This window comes from Triticum dicoccoides, chromosome 6A (assembly GCF_002162155.2).
Source record: "Triticum dicoccoides isolate Atlit2015 ecotype Zavitan chromosome 6A, WEW_v2.0, whole genome shotgun sequence".
Lineage (NCBI taxonomy): Eukaryota > Viridiplantae > Streptophyta > Magnoliopsida > Poales > Poaceae > Triticum > Triticum dicoccoides.
Window position 1 is genome coordinate 84,597,639 of NC_041390.1, and position 11,146 is coordinate 84,608,784.

Sequence of the window (11,146 nt, forward strand, 5' to 3'; positions counted from 1 at the left end):
CGGGCAAGTAACATACCGATGACAAAGGGAACAACGTATGTTGTTATGCGGTCTGATCGATAAAGATCTTCATAGAATATGTAGGAGCCAATATGAGCATCCAGGTTCCGCTATTGGTTATTGACCAGAGATGTGTCTCGGTCATGTCTACATAGTTCTCGAACCCGTAGGGTCCGCACGCTTAAAGTTCGGTGACGATCGTAATTAGGGTTTTTTGTGTTTTGATGTACCGAAGGTTGTTCGGAGTCCCGGATGTGATCACGGACATGACGAGGAGTCTCGAAATGGTCGAGACATAAAGATTGATATATTGGAAGCCTATATTTGGATATCGGAATTGTTCTGGGTGAAATCGGGATTTTACCGGAGTACCTGAGGGTTACCGGAACCCCCCCCCCCCGGGGGTTAATGGGCCTACATGGGCCCTAAGGGAGAAGAGGAGGGCCGGCCAGGGCAGGCCGCGCGCCCCGTCCCCCTAGTCCGAGTAGGACAAGGAAGGGGGGGGGGCTTTCCTCTTTCCCCCTTCCCCTTTCCTTCTCCAACAAGGCAAGATGGGGGAGTCCTACTCCCGGTGGGAGTAGGACTCCTCCAGGCGCACCCCTAGGGGCCGGCCACACCTCCCCCTCCCCCTTTATATACGGGGGCAAGGGGGCACCCCATGACACACAAGTTGATCTTCGTGATCGTTCCTTAGCCGTGTGCGGTGCCCCCTTCCACCATATTCCACCTCGGTCATATCGTAGCGGTGCTTAGGCGAAGCCCTGCGTCGGTAGAACATCATCACCGTCATCACGCCGTCGTGCTGACGAAACTCTCCCTCAACACTTGGATCGGAGCTCGAGGGACGTCACCGTGTTGAACGTGTGTAGAACTCGAAGGTGCCGTACGTTCGGTACTTGGATCGGTCGGATCGGGAAGACGTACTACTACTTCCTCTATGTTGTGTCAACACTTCCGTTGCTGGTCTACGAGGGTACGTAGACAACACTTTCCCCTCTCGTTGCTATGCATCACCATGATCTTGCGTGTGCATAGGAATTTTTTTGAAATTACTACGTTCCCCAACAACATCACCAGATGAGGCGGACGCCACACGGTTTCTGACTTGATCGAGGATGGCAGGTGCATTGAGGTCACACACTTGAGCAATCCGACGCAGCTTCCCCCTCGTCAGCGGGGACGGGGTGTCCATAAGTGGCAGCTGCAGCAGCCCAGCCACCGTTGTCGCCTTCGCCTTCTTCTTCCACGAGGAGCTGGGGCGGCGAGACGGCTCGCTGCCAGAGCCAGATTTGGCCGACGCCGCCTTCCGCTTGGCAGTGCGCTCCACCGAGCCTAGGCGCACACCATCATATGCACTCCGGATCCGCTGACTGTGACATGGGGACGCATGCACCACAGGCTGCGCATGCACCTCCCTTATGCGCAGGCCTTGGGTAGGTTCCGGGGCTAGATCGGAGGCAGCACGGCCCCCATCGCCCGAGCTCCAAGCCGCTGCGCACAGATTCAGATCGAAAGCTGCAACAGGCGGCATCCCGGCAGCAGCGACGGGGCCCGAGAGGAGAGGGGGGAACAACTAGAGCGTAGGCTTGGTGGATATGAGATCGCCGACAGCCAGCTCACGTTGCTGCTCCCAGCAACTGCAAAAGAAAGTGGCCACCTGAGGTGGGAGCGCCGCACAGGCGCCATGGCTAAGATCAGTGGCCACCACAGGTGAAGGCTGGCCACTCAGAAGGACCCCAGGCTCAGGCCTGGGGATATGAGTGAAAGGCCGAGTGCAAATGGGCCGCGAAACGAGGATCTGGTGGGCTCTGTAGTGGGTTTGGGCTGGGAACTGGGCTTCTGGAGGAAAGGCTTCTTGTGCTAAAGAGAGAAGCCAGCCGACTGCGGGCAGCATACTGGTGGGCACATTTACCTTGGGCGGGTGCCTACTCTCCACAGAAGGCAGAAGCGGAAGGGTCCGCGGACACGGCCCACCCTCCATTAGCTGAGGCTAGAATTTGAAAAGGAGTGAACAGCAACTTTCCCGCGTCAACGACACCGTGAGGTAGTCGAAGCAAGGAAAGAAGCCGTCATCCATCAGCACTGGCCGCACACGGATAGAGCCCTCCGTGGCCCTGCAGTTGCTTAATTCCATCTTGAAGGAGAAGCTCAAATCCTCGGGGTTGAAGGAGACCGTGACCCGCGGTGTGCGCAGGTCCGCTGCGAGCAAAGACGAATGCAGGCAGAGGCACATATCATCTTCATGAGTGACCTGCGCCACCGTGGGGATGGAGAAGGTGGCCCCCTTGATAAGCTTGGGCTTGGCCGCCAGCTTGAGCATGACGAGGAAATCACCGTCAAAGGCCATGTGCGGGTGCAGAAAAGAACGGAAGGCGTGATCAGCCATGCCCTCCCTTCCTCCCAAGGAGCGCCCGCGAGACGCCGAGGAGCGAGGGTGCGCGTGGCCCTGGCGAGGTGGAGCAGGGGACGTGAGCCGCCAGCGCCCTCCTCCTGCTGACTGGACGCGCGTAGAGGGGCCGTGGGGGCGCCAAGCGTCTCAGCCACGTCCCATATCTCATTGATGACGACGTCAGCGTAGATGCCGTTGCCATCGACACGGTGGAAGGTGAGATGATGAGGAATGTGGTGCACAGCCTCCACTTTGACGAAGACGAAGATGCTTGAGAACTCGCTGCCATGGAGGCATGCGTGCTCGACACGGAACAAGTTGGCGAAGCCGGCGACACTTGCCGCTAGCCCCCGCCTGTTCCACAGCTCGAGCGACATCTTCTCTAGCGAGAGACACACCACATGGCGGTATGAGAAGCAGAAAGTGTTGTCCCCCGCGTTGTGCGGCAGGATCCAGACCAAACGATCGCCCACCTCGATCGGACTGGCGCGCAGGGCAGCAGCCTGCTTAGACTCCCGCTGGAAGACTACGTACGCAGTGGCCATATCACAGCCGGCGAAGCGCACAGCGGTAATGCCCAGCTCGTGCCTAAACACGCGCCTGAGCCAAGGAAGGATGGCTGCTTTTGATGAATGATAATGTTATGTTCGACAGATGGCCCGTAAGGCTCATACATAGGTGATCATCAATTTGACAGATGGATGGATGGTAATATTAGGTGGTTTTTGAAGGCCGGCAGGCAGGCACGTACCAGCATGGCAGCGGAGGCGGCAACCGAATTGCGAGGTGCAGTTCATAAGGCACAAGGCACAAGTGCGTATCTCTCTGCTCTGGTCGATTAAGTAATCATCAACTGGATCATTGCCACACCTCAACAAGGCACGCGTCAGGTCAGCCTCCTTTGCAATACACTTGAAACCATCGTTTTGCATAGTACAATGAAAATAAAGTCAATCAAAATAATCCATATCCAATCCAACTCGCCAAGGCGAATTTGGGTGCCAATTTATCCTTTATATAGGAACAAAGCCGCCAAGTTCCTCCTATAAGTATTAACTAGTTTCCCCCCTTTCCATTTCAGCTAATTGTAACATTAGATAATTAGGATGCAGAGAAAGGATTACACAACAACATTTCATGACCAAATGATCAGATACAAGAAAAACGTTTGGTGTGTTCTTACTTCTTAGGTAACGTACCAACAAAGCCGAACCGTGCAGATTGGAAAAGCCACGACCTGCTGCGTGGACGACTGAACGTGCACACTCGTGGATCAGGCAACTCAGAAGGGTCGATTTCCTCGTCAGCAGGATAACATCCTTTTGAGATTTCATCTGGGTCTTCCACTCGGACACAAGCTGCTCCTCACTGATGAGACACTACTTGAAAAACCATAAAAATTAAACAGGAGCAGGATATGTATAATTGGTGGCAGGAGGTTTATTATGCTTACGGTCTGAGCCAGAGCAGCTATGCTGCTAACAGCATCGACATTCCGACGGTGATACTCCTCGAGGTAGGCGCTGTAGTCGGACCACGACAAGGCGGAATCCCCCATGGATAGCAGTCTGTCCCATCCCCATAGTTTCTCCAAGAGATCTTTCGTCGATCCAACAAGTGAAACAACATAATTAAGTAAGATTCCAGCAATGACGAACAAAGGAAGAAGCATGATGGAGTTTGGTCCTAGATAGATAGAATTGTACGTAACATGGTACTTGACGATATGTGCGTTCGGCATCTCCTTTGTGACTGTGCCGGACCTCTCCATGTCTTGGATGAGACCGGTGAAGTACTCCCTGTCCTCTGCCTCTTCTTCCCTGCGCGTGGCCTCCATCCGCATCTTGTTGGCCATGTCATCGAAACGCCTGCGCTTGGCCTCCATCTGATCGGCCAGCTTCTTGGTCGCGGTGTCGCCGAAACGCGCGCCGCTGAAGGGGTGCTCTGATCGTGCCCCAGCCGGGTCCAGAGTTACCGCGCGCAAAGACGACGGCGTCGCGGACAGAGCAGTCGATCACCAAGGATGGAGAGGCGGCTAGTAGTATCCCGTCTGCGGGGATGCAAAGGCGCATGCAGTCGAGTTTGTTGGACCTGCCGGGGAAATCGGAGTAGCGCGAACGGCGGCAAACAGAGCCACGGGAATTGCGGTGGACGGAAGGGGGGCATAGGACGCCCCGCCACGGGAAAACGAAGCCTTCAAAATCTGGTCAAAATCAGCACCGAGGCATCGTCAAAATCAGTATCAAGATCTTCTTGAATCATCACCACGATATACAGTACCGAGGCATCGTCACCCGTCCGTAGCGTTAATTGACACTTCTTGGGAAACAACGGAAAGGCCCTTAAAATCCCACTCTAAACCCCCCAAACCAGCAGATCCTACCATTCGAAAACTTCCTGCCTTCCTTCCCTCAACAGCTCGCGGCAATGGCGGACGCCGTGCAGCGGCCATGCAGCATCTGCATGGAGCCCATGGCGCCCTCGGGGGCCCACCGCGGCAGCATCACCTGCACGCACGCCTTCTGCGGGGGCGTGCCTGACGGGCCACGTCCGAGCGAAGCTCGAGTTGGGCCGCGCCGGCGCCGTGGGGTGCCTCGACGCGGCATGCGCCGGCACGCTCGACCCGGAGCTCTGCCGCGCCGCGCTCCCGGGCGACGTGTTCGAGCGGTGGTGCGCCGCGCTGTGCGAGTCCATGTTCGCCGGCGCGCGGCGGACCTACTGCCCATTCCCGGACTGCTCCGAGATGATGGTGTCCGACGACGGCGGCGACACCGTGACGCAGTCCGAGTGCCAGGTGTGCAGGCGGCTGTTCTGCGCCCAGTGCCGCGTGCCGTGGCACGCCGGCGCCGACTGCGCCGCCTACAGGCACCGGGACACGGTCAGGGGGGACGCGATGCTGCTGGAGATGGCCGCGGGGAGGAGGTGGAGGCGGTGCTCAAAGTGCCAGTTCTTCGTGGAGAAGACCGAAGGCTGCTCGCACATCAGATGCCGGTAATTTTCTCTTTAGGAAACGTATCTTCCGGTGAAATTCTATTAAGATCGGTACTGTTGTTGCATCAAAAACTGACCGATGTATTGGCGTGAAATTGGCAGGTGTGGCTACCAGTTCTGCTACGGGTGTGGCTCGCAGTGGGGCACGTCTTGTTCCGGGTGCACTAATTAGGGAGTCGATATATATCCTGAGATTATATCGACGCTCAGATGCTGTTGTCGTAATATTTAGTAGCCAGTTTACGGATTTGGCTGAGGATGGTATTTTGATTGAGGATGATAACACCAAGCTAGTACGTATGAGGTGGTCTTATTTGGGCATCCTCGAGGAAATGAAATGATCCATGTTTTAGCCAGTTTACGGATTCGTTAATCTTTTTTAGGGGTTTGTTAGTCGTTGCGTATCGCAGTGATTGTTTGCTGAATGCCTTATAATGTTGTAGCTTATTCGATGATATAACTAAACCCAATCGCTGTCCGGCACGCGCTATCAGACGCAATGCAGCGGCCGCACCACGACCGTCCATCTCGCGCTCCCCCGCACGGACACGTGGCTGGTGGACGGTTATTTTTTGTCGGGTCGCTTCAAATTTTTGGGAGACGCCCTGCTTCATCTATCCTGTTGTTTTGCCCGTTCTCCACCTCACACCCTCTCCCGACGACGAGCCAAATCCCGCACGAAATCCCTAGCTTCGCCGCGAGCGCGGGCGATGAGAGAGCCGGCGGCGAGTCTAATACAACGAGCGCGGCGACGCCCCCCTGGCGAAGGATCCCATAGCAGTTCGACGAGGCGAGGGCGGGGCGTGTGTCGTACAAGGAGGAGAAGGCAGCGGCGACGGGGGAGGGGGTGGAGCTGGTGGTTCAGCGGGAGGCGGCGACGAGCACCCGGAGAGCGAGATCCCGCTTGCTTCGAACGACCTAGGTGAGTTCATCCCACGTTTCCCCCTCGCTCACACATCTCATGGCTGCTGGGGGTTCGTCGCTGATGGCCTCGTCGTTATCAACGACCGCAAGGGGAATCAAGGGTAGATCAAAACGGAGAGGCTCCCGGGGAGGAGGGAGAGAGGGGAGGGATTTTGAGGAGGCGAGGGCCGGGCGAGGGGTCCTGCTGGAGGTGGGAGCAGCGGGGGCTCGCCGGAGTGCGTGCGAGGGCCAGGCGACGAGGCACAAGCGAGGAAAGGTAGGGGGCGGCGCGGGTGAGATGAGGAAGGAAAGGCGCTCAACCTGAACAATCTTTCCAGTAGGCAATTTTTGGCAGCGCGTGCGTGGTTCAGTAGGCAATACATCTATGTTTCAGTAGGCAATACTGTAGTATTGCTTTAGTCGCCTAGTAAGCAAGTTCTGTCGGTATACATTTTTAGTCCTGGAAGCAGTAGGCAAGTTTGTATATAGGAAGGCATTTTTGAGTATGCAAGTTTGCTTTCACATGCAGAGAGGGCACTTTTAGCATTTTATTTCCTTCAGAATTAAGCTAGTTTTGACAATATTTGGGTTTCGCGCCGCCGCCTGCCCGCTCAAGCGAGGCGGAGAAACAGGCGAGGAAAGGCTCAGATGCGCCCAGGTTTTCTTTTCGACATTGATTTGAACAACTAGCCATTCACGCCGGGCTCGCTGTAGGTCTCGTTTGATCGCTTAGAACACGCTTTCAGGAACGTGGAAGGGAATTAATGTGGTTGTTTCGCCAGTAATGTTCATCTCCGTTGCAGCCAGCAAACGTTCACAATTCTTTTTGATTTGCTTATCGCCTTGCATGATTTTCGTCGGCAACTGCATTACGTTTTTGAAACTGAAGAAACTTGTGCATGTGAGAGTTGATAGGAGTGTTCTCAGATTGGTCTGTTATGTGGTTATCTTTGTACTGATACTGATTACTGCAATTAGCAAGAACAGATGAACTGTTAGGTTTACCAGATAGCTGCAACACATCTTATCTTTTCTGTAAGCCAAAATGATGCCTACATTTTTCTCAAGCAAGCACTTCGTCGTTTATACTGAAACGAAATCATGAAAGTATATCAGTAATTTGATTGTACACATCAGTGTGACTGTACATCCATAAGCAACAATGTGATTGATTATATACAGTGAACTTCTCCAAGGAAAACTAATAAGTTGTACTCCTAGAGGAAAACATGAACTGATGAAGCTGCAGGTAGCCCTTCTTTAATATTTATAAATCTCAGGTAGATACTTTGTAAGTAACCAATCACTACTTGTTTGCACAAAAATTTTGTGCGGTCGTAGGGCACGATCCCAAAACTGAAGCGGATCCCAAATGCATCCCAAATATTCTTTTTAGTGTTTTTTGTGTAGGCAAGGTTTTGCCTCCAGTAGTCGGCAAGGGTTTTTCAACAATAGTTTCTTCTAACTCATTTTTTATTTTTTCAAATGCAGGCAAGGCAAGGCCACCTCTTTTTTTTTTTCTTTTTTCACGAACACCCGTGTGGAAGTTTTATTAAAAATGGAGGGCTCCACAGATGAACAGACTGGCGAGGTACCCACCGAACATTTTTTTTTCAAAATGACTTCCGACAGAGGATCGGAGAGAATCACCCTTTTTCTTTGTGTTTTCATGTCCGCTTCTAACAGGGTGCAACAAGAGTAATACAAGGCCATAGGCGTCCTAGGAAGAAGCCAGTTCAGGAAGGTCGAAACAGAGCATCGCCAGCAAGGCTAGTAAAGTTAAACAAGAGCTTGGACCAACGGCAGAAGGATCTGATAGAAACTTACCTTCTGGGAGGCATATTAAAGACCGAAGCAACAACAATGCCCGCAGACCTCAGCAGGTGGGTAATGGCAGATCTACGACCCAGATAGCGAGTTCATCGTTGTCCCAGGCAGGGGCGAGATCCCCTTAACAGCCAAAAGCATCCACCACACCTTGGGTCTTCGCAATTCAGGGGAGGAAGTGTTCTACGGGTGGGATGCAGAAGCAATATCTTTCATAAACAGCAGGTTCGGTTTTCAGAATGGGTGCGCCCCCGAGATAACAACTGTCTGCACTATGAGTAGGAAACTTTCCTAAAATGCCAGCCACCAGACCCTTCCGCATAGCGCGCGGGCGCTACGTAGCAGCGTCCATAACTAAATATGTCAGCCATACTAACTTAATTCTTTCAGCATGCAAACATACTAGCTCAACATGCATGCAACCACAAGAAAGTATCACCTCAATATTCATTCATGGAAAAAGACTTTGCGTTGTATTATATATGCTATTTTTATTCAGTAAATATTTTCAAGTATACAATAACTAAATGCAACAAACCGTATGTATTTTCAATATCATTTCTCATATTATTAATCCAAATATTCATGTTTCATACAATAAAATTTCCTTGAATATTGCAAACAATTCATGTGTCAATGTGCGAGGTATAATCTAATTTCTTGAAACGGTGCACCTACTTTCTGGTAAAAGATTAAAGCAAGTGAGATATATGGGGTATAGATATTTTAGTGGTAGTACATTGTCCATCCTCTTGCTCTGATGGTTGGCTGCCGGTGCTTCTTCCCGCTTCGTATTCTGTTGCTCCACACTTCGCCGCTGGAGGAAGCACAATATGTAGCATAAACATCGATCTATCATGGTCTCTACCTTTCTCTCAATTCTCTTGTTTGCCTAGTCAGTGATGCTCCCCCTCCCCCCCCCCTTCTCTTTACTCACCATCAATCATGTTTCCGACACCGTGAGATTGACCCAGTGGAATCATGCATGAGACAACCGTGGATAAGAGTGAGAACCTAGTTCGCTTGAACTATGGCAGACGAGGAGGATCTCTGGGGATCAGTTGGTTATCTTTTTGTTGCTTGATGAAATCTGTTTTGTTGAACTTGCAGCAGCTTATTCAATATAGAGGAAATGGAATTACGCCTACAAGTAGCAAAGGTCATTTATGGTCACCCTGCCCAAATAAATAGATAATAAATTTTGCCATCACATGCTTGAGTAGCTTCTTCTTTTGCTTGATTAAGCCTTGAAAACTTGCAGTAATATGATTGGAGACTTGAAGTGAGTGGCAAGAGATAGCAAATAAATTATAGAATAATGTCAAATCTTGGCATAGCTCATGTGAGGTTTGTGATTAACTGAAACACTTCAAGCATGTATACCTCAAAAAAATTAGTATAATGGCAAGGTAGAGACATGTTGACACTTGATGCATGATTCATCATAATATTGCAATGAGTTCAGAACTCACGAGATAAAAGTACATGTGAGTTCACATCTCACATAAGTGATATTTGTAGCCTCCTCTTTGGAGTCGTCTTCTTTGCTAAAGTTGCAGCGGGTATCCTCTCTAGACTAGTTCTGGTTTGTGATGAAATACTTCTTCGAGAAAGAAATCAAGGAGGATGCACATATACATGCTATCAAATTTATATAAGTATTTTGTTTCTCTTTTTTTACACTGTCGAACATGTAACTATTTGTTGTTTACCTTCTAGCGAATGCGCCCGGAATGTTGTGTAGTATTTGTTCTCTATCTAGCTTTTGTGGGTTGCTAGATTCACCTATCATAGCTTTTGTATTGCTCTTTATAGGCTTCCTATTGTTGAAATTAAAGAAAACAAGGTTTATTTTTTGGCATGAGGTCATAATTTAAGCTTTGAACGAAAAATGACAATTGCCTTCTCTTGGTTCTAAGTGAGCACTTGTAACTAGCTTGCTTATGACCCTTTGTGCCACATTTCTTGCAAGTCACTAGGCCTCTAATCATTTTCTTCACCTTGCATTTGTGGGAGTAGTGCTACCATTCTTGGAACCTTTCTTCATGTGGCCACCTTCAAGGAAATCCTTTAATCCTCAATTTTCTTTAACTTCTTTCATTTCTTGTCTTAAGTATTGTCACCACAACAAATGGAAGCTCCACCCGCGACCACTATGATTTTTCTATTGCTGGCTCAATCTATCTGCCATAAGAGCCTTGAAATTATCCACAGAGTAGTACTAATGCACAAAACTGTTCAAGGCATTTTTGTAATGTCACAATTGCCAAGGCATATTGACGTTGTTTACCACCGCGCTTTTATTCAAGACAATTACAAGTCTTCTGATTATCTTTGCAATATGAATTTTAAAATTCTTTATATTGTTTGAAACCTCTACACTCCAATCAATAGATTGCACAACTTTCAAGTGCGTAAAACCTCTAGTATTTGCCCTCAACTGAACCATAATACTTGGTAGTATCCGTCTAGATGGTAGTCTTTCTCAAATCCTTCTCCTCTTCCTCCACAAACCCTTGATCATCTCTCTAAGATTGTGAGCTAGTTCAGCAACATGTAAGTCCTCAAAGTCTCTGCTCAAGTTGTAGAATACTCTCCTATATTATCAGTGATGTAGTCACACTTGATGCCCGGAATGAAGACATACCTTATCGATTTGAGAGTGATATTGACTTAATTAGAGTCATACCTCATTTGATTCTCCAATAGTTGTGTCCATAAGTTACGTGAACAGGTCTTTCATATAAGCCATTGCGGTAGAAACGTCCTTCTGAAACCCCAGGACCTCTTTGCAAAATTATTCATAAGGTGAAAAAACATTCCCCTTGTTCAACATTATAAAATATATTCTTCATTGCATTCTATAAGCCTTTGCAAGCATTTGAAACTTGATTCATAAACCAAGTTCGATTGTCTTCGGTATCAGAAGCTATGAACCATAGGCAAGTGGATACATCCAATTGTGGCCATCAATTAGCCTCAGCTACAAAAATCCAACTCTACTTGCAAAGGCTTAGAGAATATGGTGAAGAATGT

At 49.8% G+C, this 11,146-nt stretch overlaps 1 protein-coding gene, 1 long non-coding RNA gene and 1 pseudogene across 2 annotated transcripts; 2 read left to right on the forward strand and 1 right to left on the reverse strand.

Moving 5' to 3' along the window:
- Nucleotides 1–3,286: 3,286 nt before the first annotated feature.
- LOC119319639 lies at nucleotides 3,287–4,761 on the reverse strand. The gene is made up of 2 exons (XM_037594088.1): nucleotides 3,843–4,761; nucleotides 3,287–3,768 (listed from the first exon to the last, which is right to left on the reverse strand). The coding sequence occupies exons 1-2, from the start codon at nucleotides 4,272–4,274 to the stop codon at nucleotides 3,442–3,444; spliced, it is 759 nt and encodes a 252-aa protein (XP_037449985.1). The 5' UTR covers nucleotides 4,275–4,761; the 3' UTR covers nucleotides 3,287–3,441.
- Nucleotides 4,762–4,816: 55 nt separating this feature from the next.
- Nucleotides 4,817–5,552, forward strand: LOC119317675 (annotated as a pseudogene).
- Nucleotides 5,553–6,001: 449 nt separating this feature from the next.
- LOC119318974 lies at nucleotides 6,002–9,441 on the forward strand. The gene is made up of 3 exons (XR_005154301.1): nucleotides 6,002–6,302; nucleotides 7,775–7,874; nucleotides 7,970–9,441. It is a non-coding gene; the product is annotated as an uncharacterized LOC119318974 (long non-coding RNA).
- The last annotated feature ends 1,705 nt before the right edge of the window (nucleotides 9,442–11,146 follow it).